The 21,295-nt window shown below is 41.2% G+C and overlaps 1 protein-coding gene across 2 annotated transcripts in view; it reads left to right on the forward strand.

Annotated features, from left to right (window-relative positions):
- The window catches only part of trim44 (tripartite motif containing 44), a 46,701-nt gene extending 28,660 nt beyond the window's left edge, over positions 1–18,041 (forward strand). The window contains exon 6 of one of the 2 annotated variants that reach the window (XM_058076014.1): positions 17,909–18,041. In XM_058076014.1, coding sequence (XP_057931997.1) covers positions 17,909–17,993 — 85 coding nt within the window. In that variant the 3' untranslated portion in view covers positions 17,994–18,041. Of the gene's footprint in view, positions 1–10,152; positions 16,462–17,908 lie in introns of those variants that run through there. The other variant, XM_058076013.1, reaches the window with a different exon arrangement.
- The last annotated feature ends 3,254 nt before the right edge of the window (positions 18,042–21,295 follow it).

The following is a 21,295-nucleotide window of genomic DNA, read 5'->3' on the forward strand; positions in this document are numbered from 1 at the left end:
TTGCGCATTCCGTATGACACAAATAAAAAAAGCTCCACATGCACATTGCATCGTGTCGGCATTGGGATAGAATTATAGGTCTGATCTCAGTTTTGTTAAGATGCGGGAAGATAGTGATAGACTGAACCAAGGGGCAATGAATCAGTGCCTTATCAAGTCCCTGGCCCCAGGTAGGAACTGTCAAGACAGAAATAGCGAGTAACGCACGCATACACACACACACACACACACACACACACACTTGGCAGACATCTCCTTTCCCACAGCTCCTACAGTCGGACACAGCAGCATCACAGCAAATGTTGGTTGACTCAGTGGGTCGTGCCGTCTCCCTCTCTCAATGTGTCCCCATGCTCGGTTGTCATTCAAGTGAAGAGAGGAAAGCGTATGCGAAGGTCGCAATGTTTAATTCAGCAGCCCTACCACCAGCCCTGACACCATGTACTGTTGGTATATAGTATTAGCTAAAGAGAAAAAGACATGGTTGGGATTTAATTATCCAAGGAATCTAATGGGAAATTTAGTGGACCCTATGCAAAATCACCTTAACACAACATTATTCTGCAAGGCAAAATGCATGAATAAAAAATGTAATTATGTTTCCTCACAAGTATCCCTGTGGACGTTGTTTTTTTCTTTCAAAAGTGACCATTCCTCACTGTCGTATTCCATTCCTCTATATACCATTCCTATACCATTCCTCGTACTTCGGTACGAGGTACATTATTTAAAAAAAAAACAAAAAAAAAACATTAACTCTATTATGGAAAGCAGGAAGTGAACAAATGTAATAAAAAATTAAAAAAAACCTTAAACTATATTATGAAAGCAGGAAGTGAACAAATGTAACAGTTACTGATTGTAAAAGTACCAGATGGAGGGGTAGGATTTAATAAGCTTTGCTTCTTCCTACTCCTTTTGGACATGTGGAACTGTGAACTGATTATGTGATGCATTCAATTGTAATCTGATGCATGTTCAAATGAAATAAAACCATTACCATTACCATTAAACAAAAATTAGCTTCACGTTTGATATTAGCAGATAACACTATGAATTGTTTACATTGTCTTTGATACATAGTGCTTATAAGTGTGGTTGTTTGCTGCAGAAAGCATTACGGATTGGGTTTTCTGATAGCTAAAATAAAATGTCATCTGCCAAGCAGAAATTGGAAGGTGCCCCGTGACCATATTTCATACATTGTTGTTTCTCTTGAACCAATGTTTTAATGATTCTGCTGAAATTTGACCAACAGCACTGTCGAGGGATGCCCTGCACATACAGTATAGTCTCCCATGCAAATGACATCATCATCTAATTTGCATATCTGGCACAAAACTTTGGCCAGTTTCAAAATATAACGGATCTGCAGCCAATCCTGATATCCCTAATCTACTTTAGAGTGCAAATTCCAATTTATAACTTTGCTCTTTACATTGATATTGTTGTTGAGTAGCTGTTAATTCAGCTTGTAATGGTAATGGTTTTATTTCATTTGAACATGCATCAGATTACAATTGAATGCATCACATAATCAGTTCACTGTTCCACATGTCCAAAAGGAGTAGGAAGAAGCAAAGCTTATTAAATCCTACCCCTCCATCTGGTACTTTTACAATCAGTAACTGTTACATTTGTTCACTTCCTGCTTTCCATAATACAGTTTACTTTTACAATCAGTAACTGTTTCATTTGTTCACTTCCTGCTTTCCATAATACAGTTTAATAGTTTTTTTATAATTGTTGCAATAGAAAGATAATTATACTGTAGCACAGGGCAATTTCTTTATCCCACAGTGTGTTTAACACTCAAAGAGGCAAATAAGGGGGCAGGCATAGATGTGCCAAATGAGTCCTTTATCACCAAGTTGAGAGTTGTTGAAATCTGAAGCTAGTGTTTTGTTCAGCTCGTCTGTCTGAGTGCCCTCCTCACTGATGGCTTGGATGACAGGATTTGGATGCAAAGGGCTATTTTCAGTATGACAGAAGGCTTTGCCTAATAGGCAGTCTGTTTTCAAGCTCCGTTTCACAGCACTTTTTCTTCCCTTTCTCCTCGGCATATGTGCCTCTAATGTCTTTCCACTACAGAGGAGTTTCAGAAAGAGGAGGAGTCACTATCATTTCTCAAAACACGGTGTAAACAATATTTTCATTTCAAAGCCTTTCCGGTGCAGTGCAGTTTCTGTGGTAACGTGTCAGCCACCTGGTCATTTTGCTGATGAAGATGGCGCCGACAGTCTACTGTCTGAGAGAGGGCTGTGAGAAAGAGGCAACAGGGGGGCAAGGCTGCCAGCCTGCCAAGTGTGTAGGCACTGCTGTGACCAGTCGGTCCTCATAATGGTTGTTTGGCCGTGTGACAAAAGCAGCTCAGTGGTCACGTCAGGCCTAAAAAGGTCTCCCCGCAGGAAACCTGAAAAAATACTGCCTTTCTGGTGGGATAATGAAAAGGTTGAGGAGATAGACAGAAGTGAATTATTAGAAGAGACGTACGTGATTGGAAAGAGTCAGTATTCATGAGATGCAATCCGCCATCAGTGCTATCCGTAATATAACTTGGAAGGTGCAAAAGTTGCAATATAAGAAGTCAAAAGTAAAGTGAAGAATGGAGACCATGTAGATGCTCTCTATTCATGACTTCTGAACTGAAGCGATGTACTCTCAGAAGAACAGATACTACTTTATCTCCCTAATGTATTTTCTCCGACTTTTCTCCGAGTTGGGCATTAAATTCAAACTTCAAAAAGCGTATTAGATACTACATATTTTCAAAAACGCTCCTTTCTTTAAATGTTTGAAGCCCCTCGGAAAAGCAGGTTTTTCCTCAATTTGCATGTATCATTGATTTCTTGACCTCAGAGCTGCATAATGAAGCATAATAAACACTACGGGTGCCTCAAGGTTGTGTGCCACATAGCTGCTAGGTGCTTGGAAACCATCTTGGTTACCGCCGCTGGCTAGAAATTTCAAGCTAACAAGGACAGGCTTCTATTAAAATTAATTTGGTGAGAAATATAGCTTCACTTTGAATTGTCTACCTACTTCGGTAATACAATTGCCTGTCAATTCAGATTACAAAAGCCTCATTAAACCACTCACGGGACGATGCACAATAGTCTTTTCCATTTGTCCCTATGGATATGCATATTTTCCCATGTGTTTTGGCTTTTCGTCCACACACAAATGTAGGTTTTTGCCCTTTTTTGGGCAAAAGATTTTTGAAAACTTCGGTTTCAGCGTATATAGTATGTGGACGGTTATTGGCTTGTTGACGGGAACAATTACCGTATGTGCCATCATTTCCACATTATTCATTCATTCATTCATTTTCTACCGCTTTTCCTCACAAGGGTTGCGGGGGGTGCTGGAGCCTATCCCAGCTGTCTTCGGGCGAGAGGCGGGGTACACCCTGGACTGGTCGCCAGCCAATCACAGGGCACATATAGACAAACAACCATTCACACTCACATTCATACCTATGGACAATTTGGAGTCGCCAATTAACCTAGCATGTTTTTGGAATGTGGGAGGAAACCGGAGTACAGCTAGACAGCTGGGATAGGCTCCAGCAACCCGGTACCCTTTACCCTATCCCAGGAGTCTCAAACTTGCCTATCCAATCGCAGTGCATATATACTATAGATATATATGGATTCTTACCTATGGACAATTTAGAATCACCAATTAACCTAGCATGTTTTTGGAATGTGGGAGGAAACCGGAGTACCCAGGGAAAACCCACGAGAAGATGCCAATATGTTAACCACTCGTCCACCGTACGGAGGAAACCACATTTGAACTCAGGTCTTTTAGCTGTGAGGTGTGCGCGCTAACCACTCAACCACCGTATTATTCTTTAATCTTCTACCGCTTATCCTCACAAAGGTCGCAGGGGTGCTGGAGCCTATCCCAGCTGTCTTCGAGCGAGAGGCGGGGTACACCCTGGACTGGTCGCCAGCCAATCACAGTGCACATATAGACAAACAACCATTCACACTCACATTCATACCTATGGACAATTTGGAGTGGCCAATTAACCTAGCATGTTTTTGGAATGTGGGAGGAAACCGGAGTACCCGGAGAAAACCCACGCATGCACGGGGAGAACATGCAAACTCCACACAGAGATGGCCGAGGGTGGAATTGAACCCTGGTCTCCTAGCTGTGAGGTCTGCCACCTCAAGCTGGTGGGACAACAAGTTGTTATTTTCGCAAGATTGGCGTTTGCATTGGAAAGGACATTTTAATTGTGTTTGACTGAGCCCTGTTATATAGTACGCCTGTTTTGTACCACATAACTACTTCTGATGGAGCCAATTCAACAAGAGCAATTAGCGATACACACAGGATTATTTCAGCGTCACAGCAGATGGAAAGCATTAGAGTTCTGGCTTGATCAATAAAATTAACTACACTTAACAGCATGATTGTGCATGCCTGGTAGACAGCGAAAGTTTTAAACTGCCGCCGTGTGGATGTAGAACAGGCATTTTTGAAAATATCTGTATTTGTGTGGACATAGCCTGGCATGAATTGATGCTAATAGCTCATTAGTTATTGTTGCATGTTGTTTATTCATGAATTTAGCAAATCTTGCTCGAGAAAGCAATAATAGATGAACTCTGTGTGAGTTATGTTTTCCCTGAGCGCTGCCATCTTGAATGACATCACGCAAAACCTTAGCAAATGATGCCAGATCACCGCTTATCTTACAAGAGCTCAGTTCAGCAAGTAAGTGACACTTAATAGATCTTGTGAATTAAGCTGTAACGGCACACTCCTCCAGCATTCATTCGCCATCAATAATCTTTATCCTCAATAATGGTTGTGACAATCGAGGGGTCGAAACGAGAGAAAAGGAAAAGAGCTGCCAATAATTTTGGGCGTTTCTCCTCTCTCGTAGATTTTTATGATGGTCATTTTCACTTCCGTGGTGATGGCTTTCCTTTTCTTTGGCGCACTGCCACTTGGGAGACATATTAAAGTGTAAAAAGTCAATGTTGTCCATACTCAGTCACACGCTGTACTGGTGTAATACTCAAGCAAGAATCGTCTTTACGCAGCAAAATGTAATTACAGTGGAACATTGGTTAGTATCATTAATTCCTTCCAGAAAAGTCTGACTCTAAGTAAAAAGGACAGAAACAAATCTGTCCTTACAAATCATTTTTTCCCATGAGCAATAATGTAAATCCATAGAATATGTTTCATAAAAATGTTAACACAAAACACATTTTTATAGCACGGCGGTCGAATGGTTAGCGCGCAGACTTCACAGCTAGGAGACCCGAGTTCAATTCCACCCTCGGCCATCTCTGTGTGGGGTTTGCATGTTCTCCCCGTGCATGCCTGGGTTTTCTCCGGGTACTCCAATTTCCTTCCACATTCCAAAAACATTGGTTATGAATGTGAGTGTGAATGGTTGTTTGACTATATGTGCCCTGTGATTGGCTGGCGACCAGTCCAGTCCCGCCTCTCGCCGAAGACAGCTGGGATAGGCTCCGGCACCCCCGCGACCCTCGTGAGGATAAGCGGTAGAAAATTAAAGAATAATACGGTGGTTGAGTGGTTAGCGCGCACACCTCACAGCTAAAAGACCTGAGTTCAAATGTGGTTTCCTCCCACATTCCAAAAAACATGCTGACTCTAAGTAACAAGGACAGAAACCAAATCAATTTTTGCCATGAGCAATAATGTAAATCCGTAGAATATGTTTCATAAAAATGTTAACACAAAACACATTTTTATAGGAGGGCTGCACGGCGGTCGAATGGTTAGCGCGCAGACCTCACAGCTAGGAGACCCGAGTTCAATTCCACCCTCGGACATCTCTGTGTGGGGTTTGCATGTTCTCCCCGTGCATGCCTGGGTTTTTTCAGGGTACTCCGGTTTCCTCCCACATTCCAAAAACATGCTAGGTTAATTGGCGACTCCAAATTGTCCATAGGTATGAATGTGAGTGTGAATGGTTGTTTGTCTATATGTGCCCTGTGATTGGCTGGCGACCAGTCCAGGGTGTACCTGGCCCGAAGACAGCTGGGATAGGCTCCAGCACCCCCACAACACTCGTGAGGATAAGCGGTAGAAAACGAATGAACGAATCGTACATCATCAACTTATCTTCAGAGGATAACTTTTGAATTTCATGGTTTAACTGATCAGAATTCCCAAGTTTAACTTCTATGTGGACTGACTTTGCGCTTTGCAGCACTGAAGGGACTGCTTAAGAGAGAGAGAAGCCTACCAATTTGAACAGAAACTTAAGAAGAAGTGTTGAAGTATGCAGCTGCATTATGCCGGAAGCACAAAGTAAAATATGCTGAAAGACATTTCACAAAATTCAAAGTGGGCAATACACATGTTATGACCACAGTATATTATATAGTCGGCTACATCTTAGAAGTTGCTGCAGTTTCTTTCTATTAATCTTCCTAGTGTCCCCTGCGGCCACAAAAAATGTCGACTCACGAGGCAGTGTAAGATTGAGGTCACATCCCTCCCCCTGTATCGTTAACAGTAGTTATTTGTTAGTTATTTGTTTACATGGGTTGGAAATTAGCTTTTTTTTTTTTTTTTTTGCACGGACATAATTATTCCTCCCACCTGCCCGCATCACGGAAACCTGTTTGATCCTTCATATTGGCAGACCATCAGCAACGCTGACCTTTCCGCCAAGCTGCTCAGACTGATTGCAGGTATCATCGGATAACACATGCATCATGAAGCAGCACGCAAACATCCTTTGTCGGAATGTTGTTCACCGCTCTTCTATACCACACAATGTCGGTGTATGAGCATTAAGTTGACTGCACGGGGTCTACTTGAGGCAATACATTTGGAGGATGATGAGATTTATTTTTTTCTTCCTAGTTGCATGTTTCTGTGATGAGAAAGCTGCAGTGCACACAAAGGGTCGGTCATATTAAACAGCCGCTAGGGCTTTGTCACCTTGTACTTCGGTACGGGACAAAAAATGAAAAAAATGAAAAAAAAAAAAAACCTTAATCTGTATTATGGAAAGCAGGAAGTGAACAAATGTAACAGTTACTGATTGTAAAAGTACCACATGGAGGGGTAGGATTTAATAAGCTTTGCTTCTTCCTACTCCTTTTGGACATGTGGAACTGGGAACTGATTATGTGATGCATTCAATTGTTCAAATGAAATAAAACCATTACCATTACCAAATATAATTGATCATGTGATATTCTAACCATAAAGGGGGCCTTTTTTAACACTTTTCTGACCTATAAATGTTGTTAGAATGTTGTATTATGGTGTTGAACTATGGCTCTGAACACTCGGTTTCAGTGAGTTTCTTCCAACACACACTCCCTGTGATGTCACAGTGAGCCGGGCTTTGTTAAAAGCCAAGAGAATCCAGTTTCCTTTTAGAAGAATAGTTTTAGCTGGTATTAAAGGATATTAGAGTTCCCATATGGTTATATCAGCTATAAATGAATGATGGCATCTGAGGGATTAGTGATCACAATGTACGCTTCCTCATTCTTTTAATCATGTTAACTCTGTGCGAGACAAAATCGTCCATAACTCTCCCGATTTGATGTTTGAGCTTATTTTTAATATGCTTCCAGGACTTTTTGCGTGTCGTTTTTATACAAATCACAATGACCCGCTGACTTCAACATGCTTTAGATCACATGCATTATTCATGTTCAGACACAATTGAAATGAAGACGCAAGCCATGACATTAGACTGGGGAAGAAGCGTCAGAGATAATGACCGTAATGATGTAATGCCGTATAAGGAATAGAGGGATGATTGGGGCCAAGAACAGTCCCCTGTGATTGCACTCAATTAAGGATTATTAGCATGGAAACAGTTCATCTGAGGTCTGGCTCCCTTGCATCATATTATATTTAAATATTTTTCACACGCAATTAACGCAGATGAATGATCTGTACCAAATGTTCAGTTTGGTATGGAAGTGATTTTCTACACGGTGCACATTAAAAATGAGGGATAGTAATTGCGCCTTATCATTGGGTGTCTACTCTGTAAACAAATACAGTGTTGTGGTAGACAATCCCTTGTTAAGGCTTCCTGTTTGGGAACATTTTGTCTGTTTATGTATTTCACTGGGAAGGCATTCGGCCGCCATTCGAGGATGTGCATTAGTTCTAAACAATACATTGTGTAATGTCAGACCGCAGTGTGTTTGATGGCAGGTGCATAAACCTTATGCTATCTGCTGCACTGCAATTCTTGAAATCTTTGCATTAAATGTTTCGAACACAGGCTCCAGCTCCTTGTGTGACCTTGAACAGCATGAGTGGTATAAAATGGATGGCTGCTTGTGAACAGTTACTTTTGTGTAATAGAACTATGGACCTAAAAAAAACATTGCACATAGGATCCTCTCATATCTCCGATTCAGCATCAACTGAGTTTTTTTTTCTTACAGTAAGCGATGCTGTCCCCAATCTGATAATGTATCCCATTTCCATCCCACGTTCTCTCATGCTTTAAATCTCCCTCCATTTCTGTGCATCACTTTGGCTCTCTTGTTTCCCCTCCTTCACATTCCTTGTCATTAGGATAGATCTATATCTCAAAATCTAGCTGGCAGGTTCATTGCAGCGAGGTGCTGGCAAGATCAGAGAGGTGCTCGGATGAAAGGTGTGTGCGGGGCCTCTCGCAAAATGATGCATCCTCAGTCACACTTGTCAGATGAAAGAAAAGACCATAAATCCATAGAGACCAGAGGAAGTTGACTAACAAGATGGAGCAAAACAGAGGAATCTAGGCTTTTAGAATTAGAACCAATAGTCATTCATTCATTCATTCATTTTCTACCGTTTATCCTCACGAGGGTTGGGAGGGGGGTGCTGGAGCCTAGCTGTCTTCGGGCGAGGGACCCTGGACACGGTCCTGGACCGGTCGCCAGCCAATCACAGGGCACATATAGACAAACAACCATTCACACTCAAATTCATACCTATGGACAATTTGGAGTCGCTAATTAACCTAGCATGTTTTTGGAATGTGGTTTTGGAAACCACATTTGAACTCAGGTCTTTTAGCTCTAAGGTGTGCGCGCTAGCCACTCAACCACCGTATTATTCTTTAATTTTCGACCGCTTATCCTCACAAGGGTCGCGTGGGTGCTGGAGCCTATCCCAGCTGTCTTCGGCAAGAGGCGGGACTGGACTGGTCGCCAGCCAATCACAGGGCGCAAATAGTCAAACAACCATTCACACTCACATTCATAACCTAGCATGTTTTTGGAATGTGGAAGGAAATTGGAGTACCCGGGGGAAAACCCACGCATGCACAGGGAGAACATGTAAACTCCCCACAGAGATGGCCGAGGGTGGAATTGAACTCGGGTTTCCTAACCACTCGTCCACCGTGCAGCCTAGAACCAATAGTCTACAGCAGCAAATACCTAATTGGCTAAAGTACTATTTTTTATTGATATGTTCAACAACAAAATTGAAGGTATATTTTCTTTAATTTGAACAAAATTGTTACTGTAAAGCAATGGATTTTACTTCATTATATTGTGGCGCTGTTTCATCCAATAAATATTACTCTGCCCTCATGGGCTCTGTCAATAACCATTAAGGATCGTCTCTCATTAGACCAAACCTCATAGGCACCAGGGACTTTAGAAATATGCCCTTCCATCTTATGTGATGGAATATGCAGAGACAGTATCACTACTGTTTGGAATTGCAGATTGCAATATTTATTTATTTTTCCCTGTGGGTGATTTCCACCAGTGCTGCGATATATATACACAACCTCTTTCAACTCATTTGTTTAATCATCCTCAAAGGACCATGTTCCCAGTCTCGGTCTTCAGCTCCTCCCTGTAATACCCACACACGTACACACCCAATCAATCATATCTAAGCTATTGCCGTATGATTCATTGGCAGAGAGGCTGGATCGAGCTTGCAAGACTGCCACAGAGATGTGAGTGTTTCTAGATGATGACTTAGGATCTTAGCAGTGTCCATGACAGGAGCAGGAAATTTAAACTTAATCAGAGGGAGGACTCCTCCCTCTTCTATCTCTCAGACCCCCCCCCAAGGGGATTGAGGCCAAATTAGGAACAGAATAGCAGACACAGAAGTCATAGCACTAACAACATTTTCCATGCTCCTTTCTTTTCTTTTCCGCAGGGATTTCCTGGGGCACAAAGCAGGACAACAAACTAGTAAAAACTGGAATACTTCCTCTTTGATTGTCCATGTCTGTGAATATTGTCATTCATCCAGGTCATTGTATTGTCAGGGAATTGAATTAAATCGGTCGCAACGGGACTGTTCAGGTTGTCTGCAAAGACGTTTCGCCTCTCATTCGAGCAGGCTTCATCAGTTCATGCCCAGTTCATGTTACGTCGTGAAAACACTTTTCCTTCACATAGAACTGTAAAAACTACTACAACAAAGCCATAATATGAATGATTTGGGGTGGAGTAGTATGAGCATTAAGAGGATAACATTGTGGACAAGGCAAAAAAGTGAGTAAAAAGATTAAAAACAAAAGTAATTTATTGACTATTAGAAATTAACTTTTATTCTTTTTGTCATGTTTTCAGTGTCACAAATGAGACTGAGCTGCCTTTTGTACCCCAGTCGTCCCTCGCTACATTGTGGTGGATAGCAGCCTCTCTCTCTCATGGTTTTCCAAAAAAATATTTATAATTGATCGCTGTTTCGTGGTTGTTTATGGCCTCTCATTAGTCAAAACATGTTGAAAGACAAGTTATATGTGGTATTCTGGTCGTTACATTACATTACCTGAACACTGCAGAGAGTCAGCCATGGCATGTCCAAGTTATCCTCTCATTGTGTGTGGAAGTGGTACATATTTGGCTTCTTTGTCTTTCTTTCCCACTCCATTCGAAAACCTTTTCTTAAATGGGACCTATTATGCTCATATTTCAGCCTTTTGTATTGAGTTTTATAGAGCAGCTACACATGATAACCCCCACAGAAAGCTTTGTAGATCTTCCAGAATTTGTACGCCCACTCCATTGTGATTGGTCACACTCCCTTTCGGACAACTACCAAATCCCACTTTACAATTTTGTCGGTATAGGAGTTGATAATAGATGAATGTACCAAATCCCAGGTAGGAAGTAGACACGTACCGATCGGAAATCATGCTCGATCACATGGTTTCAGACTTGATCGGCATCAGACATATATTTATTTTCAAATAGGAAGTGATAATATTTGGACCAATCAGCTTTGGAGAGTTGGCTAATTTGTGCAAAACGCAGTGCAAACAAAAAGCACAACAAATTACAATTAGACCACCTGGAAGGGCATCGTACCCCTGTTAAATATTTGATGGACTCCTGTCGTACATCTGTTCTTTCCGTCTGGTAAGTACCATTTAACAACTCCAATGACAGACCACATGTGCAACAAAATCTCATCAAGCAGCTCAAGTGTGTGCCACAAAACAAGCCAAACATGATGCCAATGACTTCCATTAACGCCCGCCACAACACCAAATCTTACAGCTTCCTGTCTGATTGTGGTGCAATTGTAATTTTACATCCCCCTACAAAGTGGTGTAATTGTTTGTCTATATGTGCCCTGTGATTGGCTGGCGATCAGTCCAGGGTGTATGCCGCCTTATGCTCGAAGACAGCTGGGATAGGCTCCAGCACACACGACCCTCGTGCGAATAAGTGGTAGAAAATGAATGAATGAATGAATAAAATTTGATAAGATTTGTCTCAGAAAATGTACATTTACAACACTACTTTTATTTTTTTCAATCAACTTTAGCTTTCAGATGCATACCAACAAAGGACATTGAAATCTTCACTCGCTAAATGTACTGCAAAAAAGGCCAGTAAGGATAATTCATAATGCTGCCTACAGAGAACATACTAACTCCTTATTTCTAAAATCACAAATACTTCAACTTGCTGATATAGTTCATCTTCAAACAGCTAAAATAATGCATAAGGCTAAAAATAACCAATTAGCTAAAAATGTCATCCAATACTTCTCTACAAGAGAGGAGAAATATGATCTCAGGGAAGAAGTACATTTGAAACAGTTATATGTTAGGACTACGTTAAAAAGCCATAGCATTTCAGTATGTGGAATCAAACTATGGAATGGATTGAGTAAGGACCTCAAACAATGCACAACGATGAGCCAATTCAAGAAACAATACAAGCAGTTGATGTTTGCTAAATACAAGGATGAAGAGTCTTGAACCAGTCATGATGTGCTATATATATCACTATATTGACACTTACTATGGTACCCATTGTGGCATTGGATGCTCATATCACCTTGAACTTCGGTACGAGGTACATTATTAAAAAAAAAGAAATTAACTGTTTTATAGAAAGCAGGAAGTGAACAAATGTAACAGTTACTGATTGTAAAAGTACCAGATGGAGGGGTAGGATTTAATAAGCTTTGCTTCTTCCTACTCCTTTTTGGACATGTGGAACTGTGAACTGATTATGTGATGCATTCAATTGTAATCTGATGCATGTTCAAATGAAATAATTACCAATATGGGATTTGGATAAGACTGGGGAAGTCAATCAGTGCATAGATGTGGTGCAAGCTACTGACTTGGCATCCATATTTCAGCTGTTTTAGCAAACCATGTGAATGGATACTGTTTTGACGACGTTTTCTGCACACAAAGGAAGTGTCCAGTTTTTACTAGGTCTAACATACCTTAATATCCCACACATGCCTGGTATAATCCCGTCCATCCATCACCAAAAAGCACAGCCGTGTGTCAGATCTACCGGTCTAATCTCACCCTGTCCTCAGGCTGCGGTCATGCCAAGGGGAAGAGGCAATGATCGGTCCTGATCAATAATACATCGACTGCATTAATGCTTATGAATAAGTCATGCAAGCAGAGAACCCAGGTGACAGGAATGACACACCCATTTGCACGCACACACAGCTGCACAGCCAAATGATCTTTTATTATAGGGCATGGAAGATGAATGAACGTAGAGAGAAATAGAGCAAAGCAAGGGCTTTAACTTTGCAGCAGAGAATGTATCAAGCGCCTCCTGACATTTTGTTGCATGTCAAGGCTCCTCTCTGTCCTTTTTCTGTCACCACGCCATTTTTCTCAAGGCCTTTTTTCCTGGGGGTGGAATGAATAAGTTATTGCATCTATGTGCGCTCAGTCTTACCAAAGACAGGCTTGATATAAAAACTCAATTTGCTTCCATAGTAGAGGCCATGCTTTTTTCACCACCGTATGTATATTTACATGTAAAAGTCTTGGGTTTCCTGTTGGTTAAATTGCCTCAAACAAATAAAAATGTACCATAGATGCCATTAGGGAACCGCGTTGCACGCTTTCGTGTGGTGCTGACAACAAACAGTGGCGCTGGAGCCAATTTGAATACTCAGTAAAATTAGTGCGGTCGATGAAAGTATGCACGATACCATTGCCAAGAATTTTGAATGGGAGCAGCGCTATTGAATAATTAATCCATTGAATGTACAGAAAAGAGAGCAGGGAGAAACATTGTAGCGACTGTCGCAGTATGTGGGTGTACACACGATGTCATCATTTCTTTTGGACAGCTAATTGGCAGTGCCAAAAAGGCATCTTTGTATGGTCACTGCATGCCGCAGTGCTTTTAAAATCTAAGAGATTGACAGCAAATATATTTAGGTCAGTTATGGGATACCCCGACGTGAGTTTTGAGCAGCGGCTCTTCAAGGAGGTGCGATATTTGAAAGGAAGCAACTCTCTGTTTCCATAGACACTACTATCCAGGGAGCAGTGCTCAAAATGATGGTTGGCTTATATTAGTGGTGTTTTTCCCCTTTCCTCAAAGCTCTTGCTGCTCACAGCATGGCTTGGAAAAAATGATGCCGTGGAGGTGGAACCGTGTAGAGCTGCTTCATGATGACAGAAGCTGTGAATGATGGAAATGTGTCCTTGGTTGAGAGATAGGAGATAAGAACAAGGCCAGATAGCAATCATATGGAAGCACATAATAGAAAACCACCAGATTGGCATAGATATTAATCATTGTGTTGCTTGAAAGGAAACCATTGCTCAAAAACATTAATTTTTTTGCACAGTGGCTTACAAAATTAAAGACATGGTCATGCACAAATTGTTGGCATTCATAGCATTCCTGTCTGCCAGTTGAAAACATTTTCCGCCACACACACTGCAAAAATAAATCACAATTTTGTTAGCAGAGGGCCCTCATTTTAAGTGCATCCAAATATCAAGTAGGAGTCATTACGTAGGTCATAGTCAACCTATGTGGGAGGTTCATCGGTTCCAGGGAACTGAGGCTAATTTTTATTACTGGTTCTCAACTGGTTTGGCTGCGGGCCGCACCATCACCCATTAAAAAATGGGTTGGGCCTATTATTATTCCAAAATATTGAAACAGTAATCATGTAGTATTCTGGTCACTATGGCGTCAGTAATGTTACACTAATGAGACATGGAGTGAAAAAAGTTCTCCCACTTTGTGTGGAAGTGGTATATATTTGGATTCTGACTTGTCCTTCTTCCCCACTCCGTTTAAAACCCTGTAGAATTAATTGGAGGCTAACTATTTTTTTGGCTCTACCAATGGTTAAAAAAACAAAAAAAAACCTCTAGAACGTCATAAACAGGTTTTCTATGCTCTAACTACGAAAATATTTAGTTTATCAATACTTGACAGTCACTATGGTACCCATTATGTCATTGTATGGTCACATCACCTCGTACTTCGGTACGTCACAAAAAAATAAAAAAAAAATAAAAAAAAATAAAAAACAACCTTAAACTATATTAGGAAAGCAGGAAGTGAACAAATGTAATAAAAAAATAAATAAAAAAAAACGTAAACTATATTAGGAAAGCAGGAAGTGAACAAATGTAACAGTTACTGATTGTAAAGGTACCAGATGGAGGGGTAGGATTTAATAAGCTTTGCTTCTTCCTACTCCTTTTGGACATGTGGAACTGTGAACTGATTATGTGATGCATTCAATTGTAATCTGATGCATGTTCAAATGAAATAGAACCATTACCATTACCATTACTTAATGGAAATTAGTGGAAAATCACTTATTGTGGTCGGGTCTGGAACCAGTTGACCAAGATACCCTTTTCCCCGGGCATACATGCTGCACCCGAGGTAACACACACATGTGGAGGAGCGCTTGCTAAGTGCTGGCGGTGCCATTCTGAGCCAGTTGCAAACAGTCCCTTTCTTGAGAAGACATTAAAGTACAAAAAACGGGTATTAAACAGTACCGTCATACTGCCCCTGCTTGTCTTCATTGTCCTTCAACCAAGCTTGACCAAGTCGCCTGTAAACATGGCACGGACCTCATGGTGACATCCGTTCATGGCCATTGGGTCAGTACACTACTTTTGTTGTCAAAGACACCGTGACCCACTTTTGGGTTGCGATCCCACAGTTGAGAATCACTGGTTTAGAACAATATCACATATTTGACTGAGGCCGCTTACTTATATAAAGAGTGAATGCGTATATTATATTTATGGTATCATTTTAGGTCACACAGCTCAAAAGGCACCGTCGAGTGGCAGCTCAGTAAATATTCCTATTTCCCTCTGTGGCTGTGAAAGACCTTAAGTATGACAATGAGCTCCTAATTGCTTCCGATGAGCTTTCTCGTGTCATCAGTGTTATTGTTGTGTTGTGTGCGTGTGTGAATATGAATAGATGTATGATGTAACTTGAGCACTGTTAAGGTGGAGAAGCTCTTTTCATTCCATTTACATTTGATGAATTATGACCACAATTTCATCCATTTTTTATAAGTTCTCAAATGATGTCATGTTAACACGCAAGGGGGAGGGAGAATTTAGCTCAAAGCAAGAATGCGGGCTTGAGAGTGTTTCTGCTAAGTTTCATTATTACTATTTAGTGAAGTTTATTTCAGTCAGCATATTTCACAGGTATATTGGTGATAAATACAATTTGTATTGGCTTTGTAGTGGTGTATTTTACATGATAATAATCTTCATTTCTACCGGGCAGTGCATTTACGACGATGTGATAACTATTGGTAGAATGACTAAAGCATTTAAAATGGTATTCTTTCTTGTTCTATTCTATTCACTGGTCCTCCAGAATATGTAAACAAGACAGCTAATGGCAAACTTCCAGCATAACAAACAGTGATTTACCCCAGATTGCAATGTTCTACATTTATAATGTCATGTATGCTTCATTTATATTACAAGTGACTATTATCGTATGCATTGTGTTAAGTGCGGTGAAGGAAGGCCAATGGGATCCGTCCTATTTGCCATCATCATCCTGGTCTTCTACTTATCACAGTTTACTTTAGAATCAAATCATGACGAGAGAAACTACACAAAGCTGGGCATACACTGCAGTGTTTCCCACAGGACTGTAATCTATTTGCGGTGGCGAGTTGCCTGAGTCATGTAATATGCATAACTAGGAATGAGACCTCCTTAGTGCAGTGAGTGTGTGTTGGAGGGGGTTGGAGTCTGTTAGTACTTTAGAAAATAACATCTTTTCCTTCAATTTTTAATTTAATGCTGCACGGTGGACAAGTGGTTAGCATGCAGGCCTCACAGCTAGGAGACCCGAGTTCAATTCCACCATCGGCCATCTCTGTGTGGAGTTTGCATGTCGGGTTGGGCGATACGTTTATATATATATATATAAAACGTAAGAGGAAAATGACATATACCAGGCTGCACGGTGAATGAGTGGTTAGCATGCAGGCCTCACAGCTAGGAGACCCGAGTTCAATTCCACCATCGACCATCTCTGAGTTTGCATGTCGGGTTGGGCGATACGTTTTATATATATTTAAGAGGAAAATGACATATACCAGGCTGCACGGTGAATGAGTGGTTAGCATGCAGGCCTCACAGCTAGGAGACCCGAGTTCAATTCCACCATCTGCCATCTCTGTGTGGAGTTTGCTAGGTTCATGCTAGGTTAATTGGCGACTCCAAATTGTCCATAGGTATGAATGTGAGTATGAATGGTTGTTTGTCTATACGTGCCCTGTGATTGGCTGGCGACCCGTCCAGGGTCGGGTCTTGCCTGAAGGCGGCTGGGATAGGCTCCAGCACCCCCGCGACCCTCGTGAGAAAATAACATCTTTTTCTTTAATTTTTAAATTTTTTAATATTTTTTTATGCTTCCAAAAATGGCACGGTGGGGCTGCACGGTGGGGTAGTGGTTAGCACGCTGGCCTCACAGCCGGGAGACCCAGGTTCAATTCCACCCTCGGCCATCTCTGTGTGGAGTTTGCATGTCGGGTGATTGGCTGGTGACCCGTCCAGGGTCGGGTCTCGCCTGAAGGCGGCTGGGATAGGCTCCAGCACCCTTGCAACCCTTGTGAGGATAAACATGAATGAATAAAAATGACACATTTCCCCTAATATTATGACTTATTCTCCCAATCTTTCAACTTTCATTTCATAAAATGATTGCTGTTTTTACAGCTGTATTCTTGCTTAAATGTATTGTTGAATCCTTTGCGGGCCAATTAAAAATTAAAAAAAAGAAAGGTCCCTGGGCCACATTTTGGACACCACTGTCTTACACCATGCAAATGTATTGTGTGTCCGTGTCGTTTTAGGTGAAAATAAATATGCTTATTTCAATATAGTGCAATTAGAGCATATGATTGTGGGAGGGGACGGTGTGCAGGGTGCATGAATCTATCAGTCAGCGTCTGATTGCTACAGGTCTCAGCAATTTAGCTTTCACTTTGTCTCCATCACTGCTGTGCTGCTAATAGAAAAGCAATGACTGATTTTCTGCTCCAAGTGTTGATTGATTGATGTTGATTACATCTCACGAAGCTTTATTATACTCCATAATATGTGTGTCATATGTGATGGAGGGTGTGTGGAGGAAAAAAAAAATAAATTTTTGTTGCTTTCCAGGTTACCAGAGCCGAGGGCTCGCCCGGTGGACCCACAGGATTTTGAAGACAGTGATTCTGGAGCTTCCACGGACCAGTCTCCCTGATAGTGGTCTTGTCGGGTTTGTGTCTTTTCTGCAGTGGCAGTTAAATTACCTTAACTTGTGAGATCTCAAGAGTGGGGTCGAAACAACTTTTCCACTCTCAAACATCGAAATTTCTCTCGCCTTATTAATTTTGCTTAATGGGAAGTACTGACGTTCTCTGCCATCGATTGCAATCTGGTCCAAATTCTGCTGCCAGCTGGATCCAGGTGATCCTGGCGGACTCAGTAAGGAAGATGGGTTACGTTGCCGAGTCTATTAGGTTCAGCATTAGGAGTTTTTTTTTTTTTTTTTTTTTTTTTTAGGACAGCAGTGTTCAAAGCTTTTTTTTTTTATTGTGAAAAAAGCAGATCTAACTTTTTATACTCTTGTCTCTTCTGCTTCCCGTCATCCTGCTGCCTTAATGTTTATTTCCATACTCCCCATCTGTGTCTTCTTCCCCGGATTCTTACTGCACTTGCATTTGTATGCAAATGCTTTCCGGGACCTACAATGAGAGCATTTTGACACCTATTGATTTAGAGAGGTTTATGAGTCTGTGTTGGGCGAAAATCAAACCGTAATTTAAGTTTTGTAAAAAGACCTCAGCCGCACTATCAGACTCTGTGTGTACCGCTCATATAACCACTCATCACTCTCGCCGTGACAAATTTACACACTTTCCACCTTGACCCGTTCAAGCGCGGCTTTCATTCACGATGCGCCGTGACAACTCTGTCTGTATCAGCAGATGCTTTTTAATGTGATTGTTTGTCTTGCGTCATAAATTCTAAAGTGCAAAAAAAATCTGTGTTGTGTGAGCCGTGCATGACAACGTGACACTAAGTCCGTGCAGTAACATCATTTTAAAAAATAAGACGGATTCCCGTGTTGATATTTGTCTATTTTTCTTTTTAACCTATGAATAAATACCCATTTAACGTCAAAAATGACGTCTATATTTACACTTTAAGAACAATGTCTTTATTACTGAAAAAGCAACATAATGTCACTATTATCAATAGGGTTGGGTAACGTTTACATACAATGAAATGGAATGGCCTTTATTGTCGTTATACAAGATGTACAACGAAATTGGAGAGCTTCTCCTTTCAGTGCAGTAGTCAAGTTAAAAAAAAAAGTGTATAAAAGTAGAGTAAAAAAGACAATTTAACAAGATATATACAAGATATATACAAGATATCCAGAATATACACATACAGTAAACCTCGCATATATCGGATTCAATTGTTCCCACTGGTTTTGTCCGATATAAGCGAAATCTGTTATATGCGTATACCGGAAAATGTCCGTTTTACGCATATATCGGATTTATATCCGGTATATGCGTAAATGGGATTTTATCCGTTATAAAAAGGCACTTCCTTGACTATGTTTCCAATGTACCTGGACGCGCAGGCAACGCTGCAAATGACGTCGTATAGCGGCCCGTCACGATTCGGCGAATCGGAGCGCCACGATGCGGCCATCCGATATATGCGAGGGAAATTTAATGGAAATGCATTGGAACGGGACTGGAGATTTTGTCCGAAATAGGCGAAATCCGTTATAAAAAATCCGATATATGCAATGAATTTTTATTGGAAATGCATTACAGAAAAATCGGTTCTTTTTTATCTGTCCGTTGTGAGCGAATTTCCGATATATCCGATGCAGGAGCAGACATATTGCAGATATATTAATTTTAGTGCAATGATAAATGGGTCATAGTGCAAATAATGACTGGTGTATACAGATGAGTAAAGTCACATATGAGTGTATTGTAATGGATTGTTAAATAAATAAATATGATTGAGTTAGTAACAGAGGCAGTGATGGAAATATTGCACATTTGCATTATGCTAATGACCGGGTACGTTGTATGTTTTCAGGGTGGTGATGGCTCTTGGGAAGAAGCAGTTTCTCAGAGTCCCTCAAAGAGTCCTTTCAGGCAGGCATTGCAAATTGCAGCGTTGTCTTGTTGAAAAAGCCGACCATTATCACACAGATGAGGGCATTCAATCATGAGGGATGAACCCTGCATCTTCTCCATGTGCCGTTTGACGCCCCTGCACAACCGGAAACTCAATTTTCTATGCCGTGGGGGTATGCCGTTGGATTTTTGGCTCAGATCCGGTGAAATTGGTTTAGTTCTAGCACAACTTATTTGTTTCGTAACCATCAGGATCTTAAAGAAGTTTGAAATTTTTACGAAATCGTACCTCAGCAGCTACGACACGCTGTGAGAGACCTTGCTAATGCAGCTAATGCAACAGTCAATGAATCGGGTAAAGCTCGAGTCAGTAAAAGGACTCAAGTTTCCCATTACTACAGTAAACCTCGGATATATCGGACTCGGATATATCGGAAATTCGCTCACAACGGACAGATAAAAAAGAACCGATTTTTCTGTAATGCATTTCCAATAAAAATTCATTGCATATATCGGATTTTTTATAACGGATTTCGCCTATTTCGGACAAAATCTCCAGTCCCGTTCCAATGCATTTCCATTAAATTTCCCTCGCATATATCGGATGGCCGCATCGTGGCGCTCCGATTCGCCGAATCGTGACAGGCCGCTATACGACGTCATTTGCAGCGTTTGCAGCGTTGCCTGCGCGTCCAGGTACATTGGAAACATAGTCAAGGAAGTGCCTTTTTATAACGGATCAAATCCGATTTACGCATATACCGGATATAAATCCGATATATGCGTAAAACGGACATTTTCCGGTATACGCATATAACAGATTTCGCTTATATCGGACAAAACCAGTGGGAACAATTGAATCCGATATATCCGAGGTTTACTGTAGTAACAACCTGCATGTGTTACCACATTTACTCACCTTGAGTGTTGGATAATGAGGTTCGTTACGCGTCCCTGCAAGCCGATAAAGTTTTAGTCGTCGGGGACAGAAAAAGCAAATACTGTATGTTGCTGCTGCTCGTTCTTGTTTGACTTCATCAAGATTCAAAGCAGCAAAGCCTCCAGATAGAAATGGGAATTGGAGGATAGGAAACAAAGGATGGTAATGGAGTCAGGGAGCTTCTAAGATTATCTGCCTCAATTCCGAGGTGTCTTCTGGTTCCACTCAAACGGGCCAAACCCCCCTTTTTATCAACTCAAATTCACAAAGAGAAGACCCCTGAACCACCTCTCATTTTCTGTCATACCCTCTCTGTACCTGAAATGGTCCACTGAGAAAAGTGCTTTCTCAGCATGTCTGGCGCTCTCTGCATTGAGGTACTGACCCGAAAAAACTCATTAATCCAGTGGTCACTTGAACCGACTCTGGGTTTGAATTTTCTTTTTAGCTCTC

Source organism: Doryrhamphus excisus, chromosome 6, assembly GCF_030265055.1.
Source record: "Doryrhamphus excisus isolate RoL2022-K1 chromosome 6, RoL_Dexc_1.0, whole genome shotgun sequence".
Lineage (NCBI taxonomy): Eukaryota > Metazoa > Chordata > Actinopteri > Syngnathiformes > Syngnathidae > Doryrhamphus > Doryrhamphus excisus.